This window comes from Lagopus leucura, unplaced genomic scaffold, assembly GCF_019238085.1.
Source record: "Lagopus leucura isolate 7727_CA_CO unplaced genomic scaffold, USGS_WTPT01 Super-Scaffold_760, whole genome shotgun sequence".
NCBI lineage: Eukaryota > Metazoa > Chordata > Aves > Galliformes > Phasianidae > Lagopus > Lagopus leucura.
Window position 1 is genome coordinate 5786717 of NW_024962257.1, and position 19065 is coordinate 5805781.

At 46.3% G+C, this 19065-nt stretch overlaps 1 protein-coding gene across 5 annotated transcripts in view; it reads left to right on the forward strand.

Annotated features, from left to right (window-relative positions):
* The window catches only part of LMF1 (lipase maturation factor 1), a 159954-nt gene that overhangs the window by 108302 nt on the left and 32587 nt on the right, over positions 1 to 19065 (forward strand). For all 5 annotated transcript variants that reach the window (XM_042864536.1, XM_042864540.1, XM_042864538.1 and 2 more), the window contains one exon: positions 1138 to 1305. In XM_042864536.1, the coding sequence (XP_042720470.1) occupies positions 1138 to 1305 (168 nt within the window). The remainder of the gene's footprint in view (positions 1 to 1137; positions 1306 to 19065) is intronic.

Consider the following 19065-nt stretch of genomic DNA (forward strand, 5'->3'; position numbering starts at 1 on the left):
GGGCCGCGTCCCCCCGGGCTGGGGGGGGCTCTGACCCCCACCCCCACAGCGGCCGGGACCCCGCAGCGCTCCGTGACCCCACCGCTGCTCCATCCGCTGCCGCTGTCCGAGGAAGGAAGGATGCGGTCTCCTGTCCTAAGGGGTTACAGCAGCCTCCAGCCCATGGAAAGCAACACGTTTATTAGTCCCAGCTTCGCTAATGGGGAATTACAATAGTTGTGGGATTTGGCAGTGGAAGCACGCTCGATTGCCATGCCTAGTACAATATTTTCCCTGTTTTGTTTGTAGTTTTGATTTAGCTACAAATAATTTAAAGATGTGTTGTGTCTCCTTCAATTAAAACTTGCCTCTTCATCCTCTCTGTTTTTCTGACAGTTTTAAAACAATCCTGGTGAGTTTGAGCTTGTCAGACATGCTAAGGTAAATTGTTAACTCCTTTCTTTTTGCTTTAGGTAGCAGCGTTTCTGAGGGTTGCTGCTATTAACATATCACAGCTTGCTGCCTTTGTAAAATTTGCAGCTTTGTTGTACTGGATGGAAGATCTCCCTGCATCAAAAAAATTCAGAAGAATAATATTGTCACACAGCCAGCATGTAAATACCTTAAACCAATATAGCATGTTTAGAGGAATTAGACTTTCCTCTGCCGAATTATGATTTTGGAAAGCAGCTCTGCCACCACATTTATTTCAAATTTAAACATTTTGAAAGAGTATCTCCAAGGGTTTTGAAATCTGGTTCCCATTCCTGTCTCCGTTTGACCTCCTGTGTGACCCCAAGAAAATCTTTTTCTCTGTTTCTGGATCAGCTCGGTTATTCTCCCCATCTCTTGTGCTTCTGCAGAATGATTTAACATCCATTGGTGTGGAGCTACGTGCCACACGGCAGTATTAAAGGAACAGGGGTTCAACTGAAGATAAATGATTTGGGTTATAACAGAAAGGAAGAAGATTAACTCTTGTTTTCTATTAGATGTACTGGCTTAAAAATTCCCGGGTTTTGCATGAAAAAGGTCTGGATGAAGTAATTTCCTCTAAAATGAAAGGAAGCGCAGGGAAGGGAAGAAATGACTCCACAGTTCTGTTGGATCCCAGCGATGCCCTTGGGCTGGGGCTGACTCTGTGTTTTCATCTTTCAGACCCAGCCAGTGCCCAACCCCATCGCCTACTTCATGCACCGCTCACCAGGCTGGTTTCATCAGTTTGAGACCCTCTTCAACCACTTCATCGAGCTGGTGGTGCCCTTTTTCATCTTCATGGGACGAAGGATGTGCGTGGTGCACGGCGTTCTGCAGATCCTTTTCCAGGTAAGATGTTCCTGCGGTTGCTTCCTAAGGTCCCGTCTCCTCCCAGCAAACCACAGGGTCTCCATGTGAGCTGCAGCTGCACCCCTCTCACTGTTCCACCACCTGCAGTGGAACGCTGGGTGGCAGCGAGGTGGTTGCTGTACCCATGTTTCCAAACTGGAGCAGAGGAACTGATGCAAGAGCCGGGTCAGGAGTTCAGGCTCCAGTGAGTCAGAATGATTCAGAGCTCTCACAGTTGGCTTTGGGGTGACTCGCGCTGGTGGGGCTGCCCTGGGTGTATTGCTGGAGAGGTGCTCCCTGGCCTCTGCTTCATTTCCCATTCATGTGAACAGCAGAGAAACATTGGCTCAGGACAAGTGTGCAGGGGCTGATCCTGCAGTGGCCAGGAGGCTGTGGTTGGTCAGGATGAATCATAGAATGGCTTAGGTTGGAGGGGACCTCAAGGATCACCCAGTTCCAACTCCTGCCATAAGCAGGGCTGCCACCCACCACGTCAGGCTGCCCAGGGCCCTTCCAGCCTGGCCTTGAACGCTTCCAGAGATGGAGCTTGAACACTTGCATTTTCTCTGAAAGTTGATATTTATGGACATCTTTGTTTGTTTGTTTGTTTCATATTTAATGGTTAAGGGCTGTTCTGTATCTCTGAATTTGAGTTATTTGGTTTTTGTCCTGTTTTTTACAACCATCAGATTTACTGAGCTTAGATTCATAGCAAAAATCCTTTCTTCAGAAATTAATGGCATTCATGTCTCAGTTGTGGGTTGTTGTTGTTTTGTTTTTTTTCACATGAAATAAATAAATGTGCAAAAGTTAGAGGAAAGAAGCTCCTGAGCACGTGCTTTCCAAAGCCTCATCTCATTTCTCCCTTCTGAGCTGCAGGATAACTGAAAGCCCCAAGTGAAGCGGCGCTGACGTGCAGCAGCACAGCTCCCATTTAGTGCAGCCTTTGTTCAGTATCACTCCAGCGTCGTGAAATTCATATGCTGTAGCTGTTACTGCTTCCTGTAAATACGTGTGATGATTAAACTGGAGAACAGCTTATAAACTCTATTGGTAAACCACAAAAATGCTGATCAGATTTTAAAGGGCTGACATAAAAGCTGCGGGATTTGTGCACTCGCAGAGGAGCCCGCCAGCTCCCCTGCTTCCCAAGCTCATAGTACTGAGCTGGGTACCAGCAAACACGCAGCATGGAACCTCGATTGCTTGGCACAGCTCTTGGCACCAGGTTTTGCTGTAGTGGGGGCTTGGGGCAAGGTGAGGGCAGCTGCTTCTGCACCACGGGCAGAGCAACACATCCTTTGGCAGCTGCTCCTTCGGAAGAGAACGGGGGGGGTGGGGGAGATAGCTGCTGAAATTGGATTAGTGAACAGGAATTGCAAGTAGGAATAGTTCTGCACATGAAGAAGTGTAGGGAGGATGACAGTGGCTTTTTCTCAAGGCAGACAGACTCAGAGAGGACCAGAGCGCAGCACGGTGAGTGGCCTCTCGGAAAACAAAGATTTGCAGTCTTTGGCACGGCTATGCAGCCTCAGAGCTGTTCTGCTCTGCTCTGCTCAGTTCTGCCTTGATAGAAAAATAGTAGTTTAATGGACTGTGACGATGCTGCTTTGTCTTCACATCTCTGCCAGTGAAACTTGCTTTCCCAAAGCCTGAGCTGCTCGCTCGTGCCTTCCTTGGCTGCTCAGTGCTGGGCTGGTCCTGTGCTGCGGGGCCCTAATGAGCAGCACTGCTGATTGTGTGCTGAGGACTTCAGGCGAAGCCACTGGGATCTGAGAGAGCAAACTGCATCCAATAGAGGCTCATAATGACATACTGTAAATGCATGCATCTGACCGCCCTTTAATTGGTGCTTTATTGATAGTTTGCAATTACTGACTTATTCTATCACGAGTGGAGTCTGCAAAGGTAAAAAAGGGTCCCAGTGTAAAATGCAGCTCTGGTGCATTTATAGCATTTCAACAAAAACCTGTTTATTTAATATTTACTGCCCTTTTCTTCATTCAGAATGACTTTTATTGACAATACTTCTGCTCTGCAAAGGAAGCAATAAAGTTTAATGTTGATATACCACTTAATTCTGCTTTTCAAGATTTGAATTGACATTACATGCAAGTTTTATTGGACATTTTATAATTGTTATTGGAGTCATGGTGGCTAGGTTGAGTAAATGTATTTTTCCAGATTCCAACTGGCCCGGAGAATATTGCTTTGTCAGGAGCCCAGAAGAAGTTGTGCTTTTAAAAAGACTTTTCTTTTTTTTTTTTTTTGTAATTGCAAGTGTGAACTTATTGTTCTTTCCCAGTTCACCTTTGCAAGGTAGAAGGCTCAGTGGATTGCTGTGCAGTTATGCCCATGAGGCTGCAGGCTCAGCATGTCCTGCTGCTGCTCCACTTGCACTGGTGCTGCTGAGAACTCAGTGCTGTCAGTAGGAGTGTGGTTTGGGTCTGCTTCTTCCCATCTGAGTCCTCCATAACTTGAATTTCCAGAAATCTTCCCGTTTGGCTGCTTTTTTGATCTCAAAATCAAGGAGTATGTTGAGTGCTGGCCAGTTCCCATTTGAAAAATCGTTTGTTGTTGCTAACCATTGGGCTGGAGAGAGAGAGCTTTGTGATGGGTGCAGCTTTCACAGGACATCTGTACTCAGAGACGTTCTGGATCAAATCACAGTGCCCAGAGCACATTTGCCAGGATCAAAAGTGAGCTGAGAGAAAACATCATCCAAGCACTCAATGCAGCATGTCCAGGCCCTGTCAGCAGTTTGTCCCCTGTGCTCCTGCTATATGAACATTTAACTTTTCAATATCGTAGGGAATTATTGTAAGCAGCTTTGTAAGCCAGATTTGATGTGCTGAGCAACACTGCTGCTAATTGTCTCTGCCAGGAATGAAGCTGGAGGAGAGAGTTACAGCTCATCTCCTCCCTGCTTGGGTCTGCAGCAGATGTCCAGCTTGAGCCTCAGAAACCTCCAAGTATGCCTAAGTTGGAATTGGCCTCTTATTCACATTATAACCAACAGTCTTCAGAGTTTGTGAGAGTTCACTAAATTCTGAAAGCTCTTTGCTGCCTTTTATTGCGGTGTTTGTGAAGAGCACGGACGCATTTTGAGCCAGGACTGTGCGTCGAGATGCTCATGTTGGGAGTTCAAACCTAACCTTATTAGGTTCAGTCTTCCAGCACCCGGTTCAGGGTTTCAGACACCCTCTCTAAACTCACACAGAGGAACTTGTTTTCACTGCATGTGCCTGCATGGGGACTGTTGAATGTGTTGTCACTTCATGGGCTGGAAGTGGAAGAGTTGGGGAAATCCAGTTGTCTCCAGATGTTTGGAAGTTCACTGTGCAGTTGGTACAAGGTGGGCAGGAAGCAGAGGCTGTTGCGTGTCATGGACATGGGAATGCTGCAGGAGGTTGGAGCAGCTGCCAGTAAATAGTTGTGAAATTCAACGGATGGTTCTTTCGTTCAGGGTCCTGTGATATCAGTAGGCTGATTTTGTAGCAGTGTTGGGACCTGAGCAACAATATATACATGTAGATTTGAAGCACCCCAAAGTTCATGACAAATCACGACCAAAATGTGATTGTTAGCATGTAGAGATGGAAGAACAGTAGAATCATAGACTCCTTTGAGATGGAAGGGACTTTAAAGGGTGTCTGGTCCAATTTCCTGCTCTGAACAGGGACACCCACAGCTCCATCAGTGCTCAGAGCCCCATCCAGCCTGACTGTGGGTGTGTGCAGGGATGGGACACTGCCACCTCTCTGGGCACTCTGTGCCACTGCCTCACTGCCCTTAGCATAAAGAAAATCTTTCTTATATCCAAGAAGAGGTCTTAGAAACGGTCCTAGACTTTCTGGAGGCCACAGGTGAGATTTGAACACTGTCATTCTAGTTTCTGTAAGACAGAGCCCTAAGGAGCTCATTGTTTTAAGGGAAGGAAGATGGAAGTATTGAATGAGGAGAGGAAAGGCAGGGCGAGGGAGGCTCACAACCTGCTCACAAACCAGGTGCCATCAGGTAGAGGACCTTTCCACCAACCCATCACCCCCATGGGTCCATCCCTCTGCTCACCACCCACGGCCAGCATCAAGCACGAGGGTCCAGGAGTGAAATCAGAGAGGGTGCAAAACCATCTCCTTGCTGCTTTGCGGTTGTTTCGCTGTTCTGCGTCGCTGGCTCCTAAAACCCTGAAGTTGCATGTTTTTCACGATGTCTAACGCACAGCTTACACCAGCAAACGTATTTCTTGGCTCCTTAAGGCAGGCTGTAAAATTACACTGCTTGGCAAATGAATTGATGAGGGGAAGCTAGAGGGAAGCCAAAAAGTGAGGAGAAAGCCACCTTGCCCCCATGAGCTGGCAGGTAGTGCTGGATCCGAGTGCTTGTAGGGCCGGCACAGGAGGGGCTGAGGTTTTCTACAGCCGTGGAGCAGTTTCAGCTGTGCCAGGTGGGAAGGAGCTTCAATATCACAATGATAAAATAAATAAATGTATAGTTTATTACACACAAAAAAAAATAGTAAGTGGAAAGTGTAAAGCTAGCACTGTTGGAAAAGCAGGGTCATTCCTTTGCTTCTAGGGAGCTGTTCTGGGTAGTAGTCATGGTTTGGGATTTCCAGGGTTTTAGACCTCAAATCACTTCGGATTCAAATCAGATTTGGGGGCCTGATCTCTTCCGTGGCCCCTGGAAACTCCTGGCACCTCCTGTATGGAGCGTCCTCGTGCAGCCTGGGGGCTCAGGAGGTGCCAGGGGCATCGGTTCTGGGAGGGGATTGGAGTAAAGCAGAAGTCCTGCTGGGGCCTCAGGGCTGCCACCAGTCTTCATCCCACAAAGGCTTGGCAGTGGGTGTAATTCAGGGCTGTCCGAGGGTGTTTTCAGCAGGAGCCATGTGTGAAAGGCAGAAATGACAATGCCAAGAGCAAAGCTGAATTCCAAGCTTGTGGAAAGGAAACATAAAAGCCCTCAGCAGCCAAAACCCTCAGTCTGATTCAGAGAGCTGACCAACTAAACTCCTGGCGCAGCTCTTGGGTCCGTCTGAAGTGCTGTATTATGGAAACAGCTGCTTTACGTGCTGGGGGAGGGCCAGGGCCCCACCAGAGAACTGGGAAAGCACCCTGCTTGCTGCTCTGCTGGGCACTGCACTGGGACATGTGGCCCTGTCTGAGATGAAGACACTCAGAGAGGGACAGAAAGGCATTTTCATCATTTTCCTGTCTTTATTTTTATTATTTTAAAGCAGAAAACAGTTGTTGAATAAATATCTATATTCTTCTGGGTTTTTTTTCTCAGCTTGGACAAATCTCAGCCTTCTAGTAATTTTGATGCAGGTGATCCTTTTCCCATCTCCTCTCCAAAGCTGTGCATGGGAAGCGAAGCAGGGGTTTTTCCCCTCTTTTTGGGGAGGACCAGCCCCCCCACCACTGCCACTGCCATGCTGTGAGACCTTAGAGGGATGAACAGCCCCTCGAGCCACACACACACAAATTAAATCAGGCTGCTGCAGTGCCACAGCTGCAACATATTGTGTTGCTAAGTTAGGAGGTAGCAGAGGTCACAGAAGCGGCCCAGATAGAAGGAACAAAAATTAAACAGCTCCCCCACCCCTTTCCTGCAGAAAGTGTCTGAATCAGTGTTTGTTTTCACTTGTCAGATATGAGCTTGGTTTTGTTCTTTTTCTTACGCTGGTGTAAGTCAGATGTGTCTCCAGGAGGACTGTCAGGGTTGCACAAACCCCAGGCTTGCGTCAGAAGAATCAGACCCTCGTTTCTGCTTTAGTTGTGCACCTATAGGGTATTTGCACTGCTCAGGAGGTTGTTTGTATTTACTGGCATAAAGTAGTGCCTGTATGATGTCTGTAGGAACCGTGCATGTGAAAATAAAGCTGCTGCCCTGTTTGCCCTGTGTGCCACGCCAGGGCTGCTGGATGATGTGAGCAAGAGGCAGAAAACTCGGGCATCTGCTCTGCAGATCGGCATCATGAGCAAGCTTGAAGACCACAGAAGAGATGCAGACAGTATTTCTCCATGAGGTGTCTCCAGACCTGCTCCTGATTTCACTTGCAGTAGAGCAGCTCTGTGGTGGCACATCTCCAGCGAGGTCGGCTGTGAGGGAGCGCGGTCCCCATGCTGGTGGCTGCGGTCCCAAGCAGGGCAGGCAGATGGTGGATGTGTAATCCCGAAAGTCCAAATTGCGTTGATTTTGTTGTGGTTTAGAAAGCAACAAGAAACAGAAAACATCCCAGGAAAATTAACAATAGAGCATTAGTTTGCTGCTAGGGGAGAAATGGTCCGCTGGAAAATAGTTTTATAGCTCAATTGTTTTAAAATCTGGCTTGGATTTGGGTCTGAGATGGAGAATGAAGGGAGAGCATTTGAACAAGTTATTGGCAACCCTGAAGCTCTGTGCTGGGACTATGGCAGTCACTGCTGCAGCCCCAGGTCCCTGGGACTAGCCCTGTGTACCCATCCCTATCCCCTTCATTCCCATCCTCGAGCAACAGCAAAACAAAAGGCATGGGAAATCAAAGGAGCTGCAGGCCAGATTTTCCATTGCATTTAAACCCCCTTAAATTAAATACCAAGCTGTTTAAAAAAAAAAATAAAGATCCAACTTAGGCAGAACCCAAACCATTTAATCACTCTTATATTTGATTTCACATCCATGTGAAATAATAATATCTGTCACAAGGCGAGGCTGCCATACCAGACACAAGAATACCAGTGCCTACCACCCCAAATCAGTAAATAACACTGCTCGTATAATGGTGTCTGGTATTAGTTAGCAACAAGTTTAGCTCTTGCATTTTGCAGTAGTCGGAGTGACTTAGAAACACTTACTGTTAGCCATAGGAGTGCATTTAATTAGCTTCTGATTCAGGGGGCTGGGGGCTTTTCTTTCTTTTTTTTTTTTAAATCATTAAATAAAGTGTCACCCCTAGCCAGTGCTGTAAACTCTATTTTGATTGTGGCTGCAATAACCCCTTTGGGCGTCATTCAAATTGTACTAAACAGTTTCTGGAGAGCGCTGGTTTCTCTCAAAATAAACCAAAGGCCGGCTTTGACAAGCTCTAATGAAAAACAAATTGTTATATTACTTAGAAAAATAATTTGAAGGAAGTCTGAATTAGTTGTAAAGGTGGAAAAGGTTCAGCTACTTGAAAATAGAAATTTGGAAGGTATTTATTTTAACCATTAAGCCAGCGGCCTTGAAATACAGCCTTGTTTGTTACAGAATGCGCCTAACGAGAGACATGAATCATGCTGTTAATCAGTATGGGAACTTGATTAATTGGAAAAGGGACCGTCAGTGACTCCAAAAGGCGGAGTCTCCTGGCAGCGGTCTGACACGGAGCCCTGGAGCTGGTGTGATTTACCATCAGTCATCCTGCTGGCACTCGGAGAGGAGCTTTGGAGGGATCCCACAGCCTTGGGTTTGTGGGTTGTTGTTTTTTTAAATTGAAAATAAAAATGTGGTTCTTCGGGATGCTGTCAGCCTTCGGATGTGTTCGGTTGTCCTTGAGACGTGCTCTGCGCAGAGCGGGGCTGCGCCTGTCTCAGAGGCTCTCATTGGGACGGCCCAGGCTCCCGTTGTCTCACCTTTGCTACTGATAGTGGTTTTGCTTATTAAACCTGAGAGGCAGCTTTTACACCCAGCTATGAAATCGGATTTGCATGGGAGGCCCCAGCGATGTGAAGTGCGGCCATGGTTATAAAATCGCAGCAGGAAGGCCCGTCTTCATTTTCACTGTTGACTGGGGCTCTTGGTTTGGGGGCCAGGAAGAGCTTGAGTGAGTTTGGCCATCCAAAAGCCCTGCTTGTGTTTCACATCAGCGTGAATTTGCTCACAGGACTTGGCTTCCCCACAGCAGGGCTATTTCAGCTTTGTTTCGGACTCTCGGTGCCGGCCCTGTCAGTGTTACACCCATGCTGACACCAGGCTGCAAGCACCTGGGGACCGCAGAGGTAGCCCTTGCAGTCAGGTGCCTTGCTGAGCCTTGCCCTGCATTCAGAGATCACAAGTCAGACCCCAAATTGCAGGGCTTGCTTCAGTATAATGCGACAGACTGTGGTTGCCCTTTGTGTTCATCCTGCCTCACAGCCTGTCAGGGTGCTCGTTCCCATTTGCTGTGTAGGCTGTTCTCTTCGCGCTACATGAACACCTTCCAGAGCCGTATTAAATGACATGGCTGACATCCACACATGTGGGCCTGCCTTTGCCAAGGGAAGAGCTTGTGGAGCACTTAGGCTCACAGGGCTCTAGGGCAGGCTTGGTTTTTGTTTTTCTTTCCTGTTCTAATTTTGCATTTGATTTTTAAGATTTCTCTGAGATTCAGAATCCTTGTGTTTGCAGTGCTGTAGCAGAATTCCAGGTGGTTGGGCTTGAAGAGACAAATCAATTACGGTGATGTTGTCAGTGTAACTATACGAGTTGGCAAGGCTGCAATAGGTTCAGAACATCTGCACTTTCCAGATGTGATTCACTCTGAACGATGCTGCAGCATTTGTGTCCAAACAAGGAGGGGAGATAAAGTATGTGTTGCACATGTGATCGCATGTATGTGTAAGGTATGTATAAAGCATTGTCTAATAAGAGCCAGACTGGCTGTAAACCAGAGATGTTACTGCGCTCAATGACACGATCTTGAAGATGTTCTGTTGTTACATTTCCAGTGATGATTGTTTATTTCTGTTTAGGTGTAGCTGCTAATGCTAACTAAATCATTATGATCCATCACGTTGCACAAGCCAAAGCACTCACCCATTAATATGTGTCAAATGTCTACTTAAGCTGTACACTTATACAGTTTCAGAGTAATGGCTTTAAGCTCTTCCAAGTTTAATCACATTGTGCTGTATTCCTGATTTGAACAGCTCACACTGCATCTTCCCAACCCTCAGCTCTCACCAGGTCTTTGCTAATTGTCACATTGCTTTTCAGCAATGTAACTGCGGTGGCGTCAGGGTTTTGGTTTCTCTCCCCCTACCATTGAGAACTGCAAAGACCTTTAAATAATGTTTTATATTGAAATCTAAAAAAAAAAAAAAAAAAAAAAAAAAGAGGAGGCATCAGTATAGTCTAACTGGAAACAGATGGCAGATTATGAACTTTTTTTTAATGGGAATTTATAATAGATGTATTCTGAAGAGTCATTTAATAGTGTCAAATGCAGACACGTGAAGACAGAACGTGCCATTTGATAAGTGGAAGCAGTGGGGAGTGGGCTGTTGCCTTTGGTGCATTTTCTTGTGTTTGAGAAGGATTTTGCAGTGTAGTTAACAGCTACAGGCAGCTCACTTGGCTGAAACCGGTGTATCTCCAAGTCCACTGAGACCACCCTGTGTTCCTGCATGATGCCTACTATCTTCCCAGCTCGTCAATTCTTTTGTTGTTCTTGATTTGCAAATTAAAGTAAGTTGTTTTCTGCCAGGTTAAGTTGGGATGTTTTTTTATGCATTGAGGTTATGTGGATAGTTTTGTGTATATACAGCCTACATCAGCTGATCGGGGACATGAGTCCTACCAGTATCCCTTGCACAAAGAGTGCATGCTTTTACTTAAACCATTAAAATGAATCCTGTGCACTTCCAGCTTAAGGACAAAATGCTGAAACGTGTTGTCCACGCTGCTTAAGGATAGCGCTGAGGGTGGATTTCATGGTGACCTGCTTCAGTGAAAATAACTCATTAGCTTGTTCTGGGCCAAGTTGCTGGCTTTAATGTTTCTCTGTAATGATGCTGCCTCCAGAGAGGTTTTATTTTGATTTGGAAGTGTTGGGATGAGGATGCAGCCCTGAGATGCTTTAGCCCACACGCAGTTTACACAGCTGTTTTATCTGATTCCCCAGGCACCTCCAAAGGCATTATCTCTTCGGAGATGCAACAGCTAGAAATTGCAGGAAACCTGTGTCACTCAGTGCTTTCATCTTCCTGTGAAAACAGGGCTTTCTTGGAGCCAGTGAGTCAGAGCGGTCTCCGATTGGTGCGAGATGCTCCAGTGTACAGTGCCTGGCTGGCAGCTTCCCACCAGCACGATGGGGTCAGCAGCAATTCCAGGGCTTGGCAGCCCCTAATCTCATTTTCCCTGACTGCAATGCTGTTGGCATTCTGCAAAAGGACAGGTTCTGTCTGCTGCCATAAACTGAGTCAGTGGCTGATGTCAAGCTCCACATTACCTCGCCCCAGCCAGTGCTTGTGTCACGGCACCGCGCTGCAATTGCTGTCCTCCAAGAGACTCTTGGGGTTTACTTTGGTCTCTCCCAGTAGCACACAGGTTTGTCTGTCTGCAGGAGGTGTTTTTGATGCATACAACCCACTCTGAAGATGGGCTAAGCAAAACAGGAGCAACATAGGTTTATTCTGAGATTGGTGTCTCTATATGGAATTATTCAGAAAGAGCTGTAGCACTTTAAGTTTACACCCTACTTTAATTAGAAAAACTTGCAAGCACAGAGAAACGCTAGAGTTATGCCAGTTTTGCAGACTGAGACAGCTAGTGGCCTGTAACAATGTTCCCTGCTCATCACATTGGCACTTCTCGTGACTTTTGCTTATAAGAGATGAAACAGAAAATCCCAAAGGCTGATTCATTCAGCTAATAAAGATCCAAGGATCTGAGCCCTCTAAAGCTTGAAAAGCTTGTTCCTATCTTTGAAACATGTTGTCACTGAGCTGATGCTAGGTAACTGAAACAGCCATGTGTGCATAGCACAGAATTGCAGAAGCCTTCTACCCAAGGTAGTGCAGTGGAACTGTGGAGAAAGTCTATTAGGAGTGCACACGAAATGAACACTAGCTCCTTAGAGCAGTTTGGAAATGTTCAGTACAAAACTATGACCTGTGTAGCGTAGCAGTTGGTTTTGCTAGGTCCCATGGATTGATTTCTTTTACTTTGCAAGCAAAGGAAGCAGAGAGGAGGGTGAGGTTGCAGACAACAACGTAGTAACAAATTCAGAGTGCAGTCAACATAAAGTTAAAAATTTCTTCCATAAAAACAAATTGTACTGCACTGTTTGTTTGGATTGGGAATTAGTATGGCAGGAGTGGACAATGGGAAGGGGGCAGGGATTGCTTTTATTGCATCAACAATGTCATTTATTCCATAACCAACACTTGAAAACCAGTTCTAATCCCCACTCAAATCCCTGTGTAGTCACAACAGTAAATCTGCCAGTTCTCAATCAAAAGCTGGTCAGTACTGGGGCCAGAAACCTCAGAAGGGAGCAAAGCCAAGGTAGAAGGGTTAGGATCTGGGGGAGGGAGCACTGTGAGACCCAGTGCACCCAAATTAGGCCTGGTTTGTTGATTTGGTTGGCAGGTGGTGGGGCCAGAGGTACTACAGGGCCAAGATTTGGTTGTGTCTCCACAAAGTGTTCAGAGACAGCAAGAAGGTCCTAAAGAAGGACGGAGATCATTTTCCAATGGCTGTTTAGAAAAAATACAACTGTAGATACGAACGTCAGTTTAAAAACATTGTTATCCATCCTACATCCCTTTGCCTATCCCCTTCTCCACCCAACACTAAGAAGTGAGCAGCTGGAGACCCCTGGGGCTATGGGATGCCTCTGGTCCCTGTCACTATCAGTGCAGGGGGTTTTTGGTGCCTGCAGGGCTTTTCCTCTGGCCCCAGTTACTGATGACTGGAGTGCAGCGCAAGGGGAGGGAGATGTTTTTATGGAAATCTGTACCTCAACCGTCTTGGCAGCCAAACCTAAATGGCTCCAGTCTTTTGCCCCCAGCTTCATGTTTATGGTCAATCTGAAACTCCACCTGTGATCACCACATGCGTCCTCGGCAAGACTGCAGTAAATTAAAGCACAACAGGGAATTTTAAGAAATACATCCTCTTCCTTCTTGGAGTCAGGTTACATCGACCTCCAAACATCTGGACTCAGTGTCTCAGGGCTCCCAGAGGTTCTGCCGTATTAAAGGTTCATCTGCCTTTGTTACATTCCCGGCCTTTTCCCTTCCTCATTGCCTCTACTTGGTTGAGCGTTGCCTTCAGTGTGGCAGGCCCTCTCTGTAACTGATGTTTTATATCCAATGTGTAAAATGTATGATTGAATTTCGGTTATCTGTTGCCTCTGATGAACACAGATCCATTGCCCATCGCCATTCACTGTGGTTGTGAGAGGAGACTAAAATTTAGCACGTTCCTATTTGTTCGAAAGTCTGAATTCCTTTCTTCCCTTTTGCTCTCGTGGTCTTCAAGGTCTTTTCCAACACTGATTCTATCTGCTACTGAGTATTGTGGGATGTCATATCACCAACAACAGAGCATCATCACAGCATTAGTGCCCAAATGTGGGCTGTGACGCAGTCTTATGCAACTTATAACAGTGAAATGCAGCATCTCATGGCAATCCCCCATCCTCACCCAAAGAGGGGGACATCTCTGCCTTCATCCCCCTGGCATCCCAACCCTGCAGCTCTTATGCAAAGATCAATGCCCAGAAGGAAAATGTAACTCCAGCTTTTTGCTTTCCGCCTTTCAGGCGCAGGCCTCAAGGTTTTAAAGACTTACATATGTGTTTCACTTGATGTGCTCTGAGTATTCCCATTGAAGTTAACTAAGTGGATAAGACTTTACAGGATGAAAGCCAAATGAGTCCTCACCCACCGTGCTGGGAAGTCTTGTTAAAGTGGGTCATTGGAGGGAAAGGAGGAGGAGCCAATATTGACCTTGCACCTTTTACTTTATACTTCTAATTACTTAAAGAATATATTTTTTTCTAAGCCAGCCTGGGGAGAAAAAAAAACACCAAGCTGTGATGTAACCACCACAGTCAGATGTTGTCATGACTACTAAACAAGAAACCCAATTTGTAAAATGAGAAAAAACATATGAATGTGAGAAAAAACGAAAAGAGAGACAATCTCAGAATATTGAGTATGATGTAGAGAAACATATAAACAGACACAGTTAGGAAATTCCATAAGGAATATGACTTGTTTAATATTAATCATAAAGGAAAAGATTATGAGAGCTCCAGTGAGTGCCAGATGAAATACTGCACATGTCCAGAGCCCGATAAGAGTCCTTGCAATGGTTCTACTTGGTGGCTCTGGGACGTGCTCTTCTCTCTCTGATGCTTCTCCTCCTGGCAGGACGGTGCGTTGTGCAGTGGAGTGGAAACCTTTGTGTATTCAGTGGTTGTCAAAATAATCTGTGCCATTATTTAAAGTATCAGTGACCGATGGGGAAGATAATTCTGTATAGAGATGCTCTTCTCTGTGTTTTGTCCTAGAAGGGATGTGGAGATCCTGAAAGGGAACCTTTGGAGAAATCCCACATATGCATGACTTAGTAATGAATATGCGCAGATATCTCAAGCTGAGGACAGACCTGTTGTCAGAGGGACAAACCAGGAGCTGTGTGGCTCTCAACAGGACACCACGAGGAGCTGCTTCACAGCGTGCTGGGAGCCATGCTGCATCCCTTTGTAGTGCTGGGCTGGCAGTGCTCGTGTCTTGCTGATGGTGTCAGCAGCAGAGTGACAGCATCAGTGCCACCACGGGATGACAGCAGCACGGTGACACCCAGCAGGGAGCCCACAGCAAATGCATGGGCAGAGCTGTCATTTGCTGCTTCATTAAACTTCCCTTGACCGTGCCTGCACTCTTGGTGCATGTCATGGAGAGATGTCAGGGCTATCTGTGCACTGGGAGATCAGTGCCCTGTGGCATGTCCTCTGCTCAGCCACCCGGTTTTGCAGCAGTGGAGCTGGCTGTTAGGAGGCTGCTCTCAGTGTTTGGCACTCCCTTGAAAACATTTCAGTTTATAGTAACCCTGAGAGTTCCTTCTCACTGTCAGTCAAAATTAAGCTATGATGTCCCACTAAAAACACCCAGACAATGTCAGACTGATGTCCATAGGGTCAGGGTGTAGGTGTCCACCAGCCCGGGGCCCTCTGGGGCTGTGGGCCAGGCTCTCTCCTTACCTCCATGCATACACAGGTGTCTTTTTTTCCTCCTGAACACATCCAACCCTGCTGCAGCCTGGCACCAACACCAGCAGAGTGCTGTGCTGATGTGCAGGAACCTGGAGCAGCACAGCTCCACAAATCTCTCAGCTCCGTGCAGCTTGCCGTGTTTGGATCCTGTTTGCTTCTGATGTAGTGCACCCTTCTGATGGCTGTAATTTCAGACTTCATCAGCTCTGGGCTTCTTTCATGCCCTATCTTGTTCCCCCCCCACACCTAGCTCAAAGGAGCGTGTTATTCCACTTGTTTGGATGAAGTTGTTTGAATCACAGGACCAGGCAATACCGAGTTGTTACTCTCACTGTCTGTTGACAAATCTAATTTGCTGATGAATAATGAGTAACCTTTTAAAATCATCCCCGCGGCTGCACTCGTTTTTTGTTAATGAGTCACTTTGGAGCATAGGAACTTACTCATGGACAGGCAGCTGTATCTCATCCTCTGTTGGAGATTATTTGGAGCTGGAAAACCTCAAGCTGCACTTTTCCAAGAGTGCATCCTTCCCTGATAACAGCGCAGCTGCCATTAGGCTCTTGTCAATCCAGAGGCTCATTGCCACATTAGTCTGCCAGCAGCATGGCTGTCCTGCGACAGCTCTTCCTGGAATATTCTAATAGATGTATATTTTTATTTCTCTTCCAAGGTTCATCTCATATGTAAGTGATCAGTGCAGCAGCGTGAGCAAGGATCCCCTTGCAGCTGTGACCTTGAAAGTGGGTGGCATTTTCTGCTTCCTCTCCAGCATCCTTCGGGATCCGCATTTCATGTGATCCCATCTGACAGCAGCCAAATCTGTGCTGGGAAAAGTAGTGTGATACTACCAGGAAATACCCACTGCCCCAGCCTCCTTAGGGCTGAGATCTTCAAAGCTCCCTGTAGGAGACAGGCTCCTCAGGCAGCTTTTGAAACCCCAGTATGCCATGTGTGCATGCAGCTACCTCGCAGTTAAATGGTGCAAACTTTATTCTTCTGCGTATGTTCCTTCTGACAGCCTTATCTTTTCAGTGCCTACAAGGCAAAATACAGGGCTGCAGCTTCTTTTACATGTTTTTTATGACTACCCAGTGCCAAACAGTTCCTCTGCAGGAAGTTTATAGCAGTTTCCTTCAGGCACACAGATGCACACAAAATAAAATCCAAGCGTGGCTATAGGAGCACCCAGCAGCTTCGTGGGCTCTGCAGCCCTTCCTGCTCCCTCCTGCCCACAATCCCCAGCTGTGATGTGGTCCTGTGCTCCACGTTCATCTGTTTTGATCATTTCATAATTTACACCTCGTTCCCATTTTCACCTAAATTACAAGCAAGGCACCCAAAAGCTGAAAAGAAACTGCTGCAGATGGCAGCACAAAAAAGTGTTATTTAACACATTATTTAACACATTTTGTGTTTTCTTAAGCGTATCTGGTTTTGCCCACTGTACATTTCATTTGCTGTTTACTTAAGTCCCTACCACTGACAGCTTGTGGATGCTAAGCTACCATCTGCGACATGAGCAAAATGCCTTTTTTCTCCTCCTCCTTCCTTTGCCCTCTAAACATCTAACAAAGGCTTTGCATTCAGCACTGGGGCATTTTGGGTTTGATTTGAGGTCTGCGGTACAGCGTGTCAGCGAGCTGCCTGCTTACACCATAGGTTTGTCACCATTCTCAACCCATTGTCTGCTGGCAGAACCAGGAGCTGCCAGTGTGGATGCTGACAATTTGAGACTGTTCTGGAGCAGAGGACCCGAGCTGTGGCTCATCAGAGCCCTTGCACAAAGCTATAGGAATGGAGGATTGCTGCACGTCAGCGGTGCCTGGGTGCAAAGGCTCATACACAGCAATCTCCATTTCACAGATGGAGATGCAAAGGCACTGCTCTGCACCTTCCTTGCATTCCTCCTTTTTTTCTTCCATGTTATTAAAGATATCATTTCTACCAAAGCTTTTCCATTCAATATTTTATTTTTATCCCCGAGGCTTTTACAGGTTTCCTTTATTAAAATCAAATGGTCACCAGCCCCAAACAAGGCACTGGATTATTTCTTCTCAGTGCGTTTTCACACCACAACTGTTTCCTATTTTCTTGAGCTCACAGAAGCCCACAGCCCAGCGCTCAGCGCGGTGCGGTGCGTGAGAGCTCCGAACGTGCTGAGAGGGGTTGGTTGGGTGGAAAAACCCAGGTCATCCCCCCGTGCTGAAATACACCCAGCCTTGGCTCCCGGTGACACGGAGTAGCCAACCCAAGTCAAATATTTTACTTCAGATGTTGCTAAGAGCTTAGAGTTACCGAAATTATGCGCTTTAATGAGGTAAAGAAAGTAGCTGCAGAAAGATATAAATCAGGGAAGCCACCAATGTTTTCCGCCATAGTGTCAAGCTGATCAGATGTGACATCTCCTTGACTTTTTCATTGCATTTTTCCCTGTGCTTGAGGAAGTGGCCGTGTTCTTTACTTTCAAAGGAAGAGATGAGTTTGATCCAATGTCAGGACCGAAATACATTGAATTTAGGGAGCGGAGCCCCAGTCTAGCTTTTGCAGCTGGCTGCTATGTCTCCAGCATTGGTCAAACCAAAACCTTGGATTTGAATCGTTTTGAAAGGGATCTGTAGCACAGCTCCCATCCCCGTGTGCCAGGGCTGTCTGAAATTGGAGGTACTCAGCCCATCCATCCAGATTAGTTCCAAAGAACACTGCTTTCCCCATACTCTGTCTTCAGTACCAACTTGATCCATATTTTATCAGGACCTGGGCAGCTATTGTACCAAAGTTCTCTATCACAACGGATTTTTCTCCTTCTCTGATGGGGTTTGCTCTTATTTCTGCAGTGGTTAGATTCATCCAAATATCATAGAAAAAAAGTTCAAAGCAGCCGGCAGGAACTGTGTGTGGAAAAGGAACTGAAGTATTTTTGCCAGAAGTATTTTAGCATTCCTTCAATCAAGGAATATAAACAGTTCCATGTGACTTCAAACTGATCCAAGGTTTGAGGGAGCAGGGTTTAAATCAGATTGTTTCTTGCTGAAGGAATTCTGAAGCCACACATCTCTATGGAGAATCTCCCAATTAGTAGAGGAGAGTATTCTGGAAAAAGGACTCACTTTCTGGTCTTCATAGTGTCCTACTTCATCAGTGATGATTAAGTAATCATCGAGCACCTATTACAGTGGAACTTTGGACTTCACCATGTAATTTGTGAACAACTTAGGGATTTATGCCTATTGACAGCCTATTCCAGATTGCTATTAAAATGAAGACAGAGCCCAAACAAGGATTGTTTCTACTGGAGCAAAAAGCGCTTTTGCTGAATACTTTTTTCCCTGTATTTTAACATTAGGACATTGTGTTGGCTCTTCAATAGAAATGGCAAATGAAATGACACCTGTGATGTGCCCAGAGCACACCGTGGTGCAGGTCTGTCTGTGCAGTGCCTGGGTGCAGGGCCATCAGCTTCCTGCTGCAGCTGATGGGAAGGTCCTCCTGAAGCCGTGCACTGCTCTCCATCCTCCAAAGCCTGCATCCGTTTCCAGAAGTGCATCCAGCCAGCAGAACAAGCAGCCCATGTAACTTTTTTGCCTTTTTGACAGTTTTATAACCTTAAATTTGCACCTTATGGAAAACTGTGACTCTTAATGATGAATTACCATGTTGGAATTTTTCTTATGATGTCTTAATATTCGAGGTTGTAGCAGACCTCAGCAGAGAGGAAAAATAAAAACCTGCAGCAAAATGCTCCCAGAACAACTTGACTAGGCAAGTATCGCCCAGCCCGGCGCTATCCAAAATTCGTGGTTATATTTAGT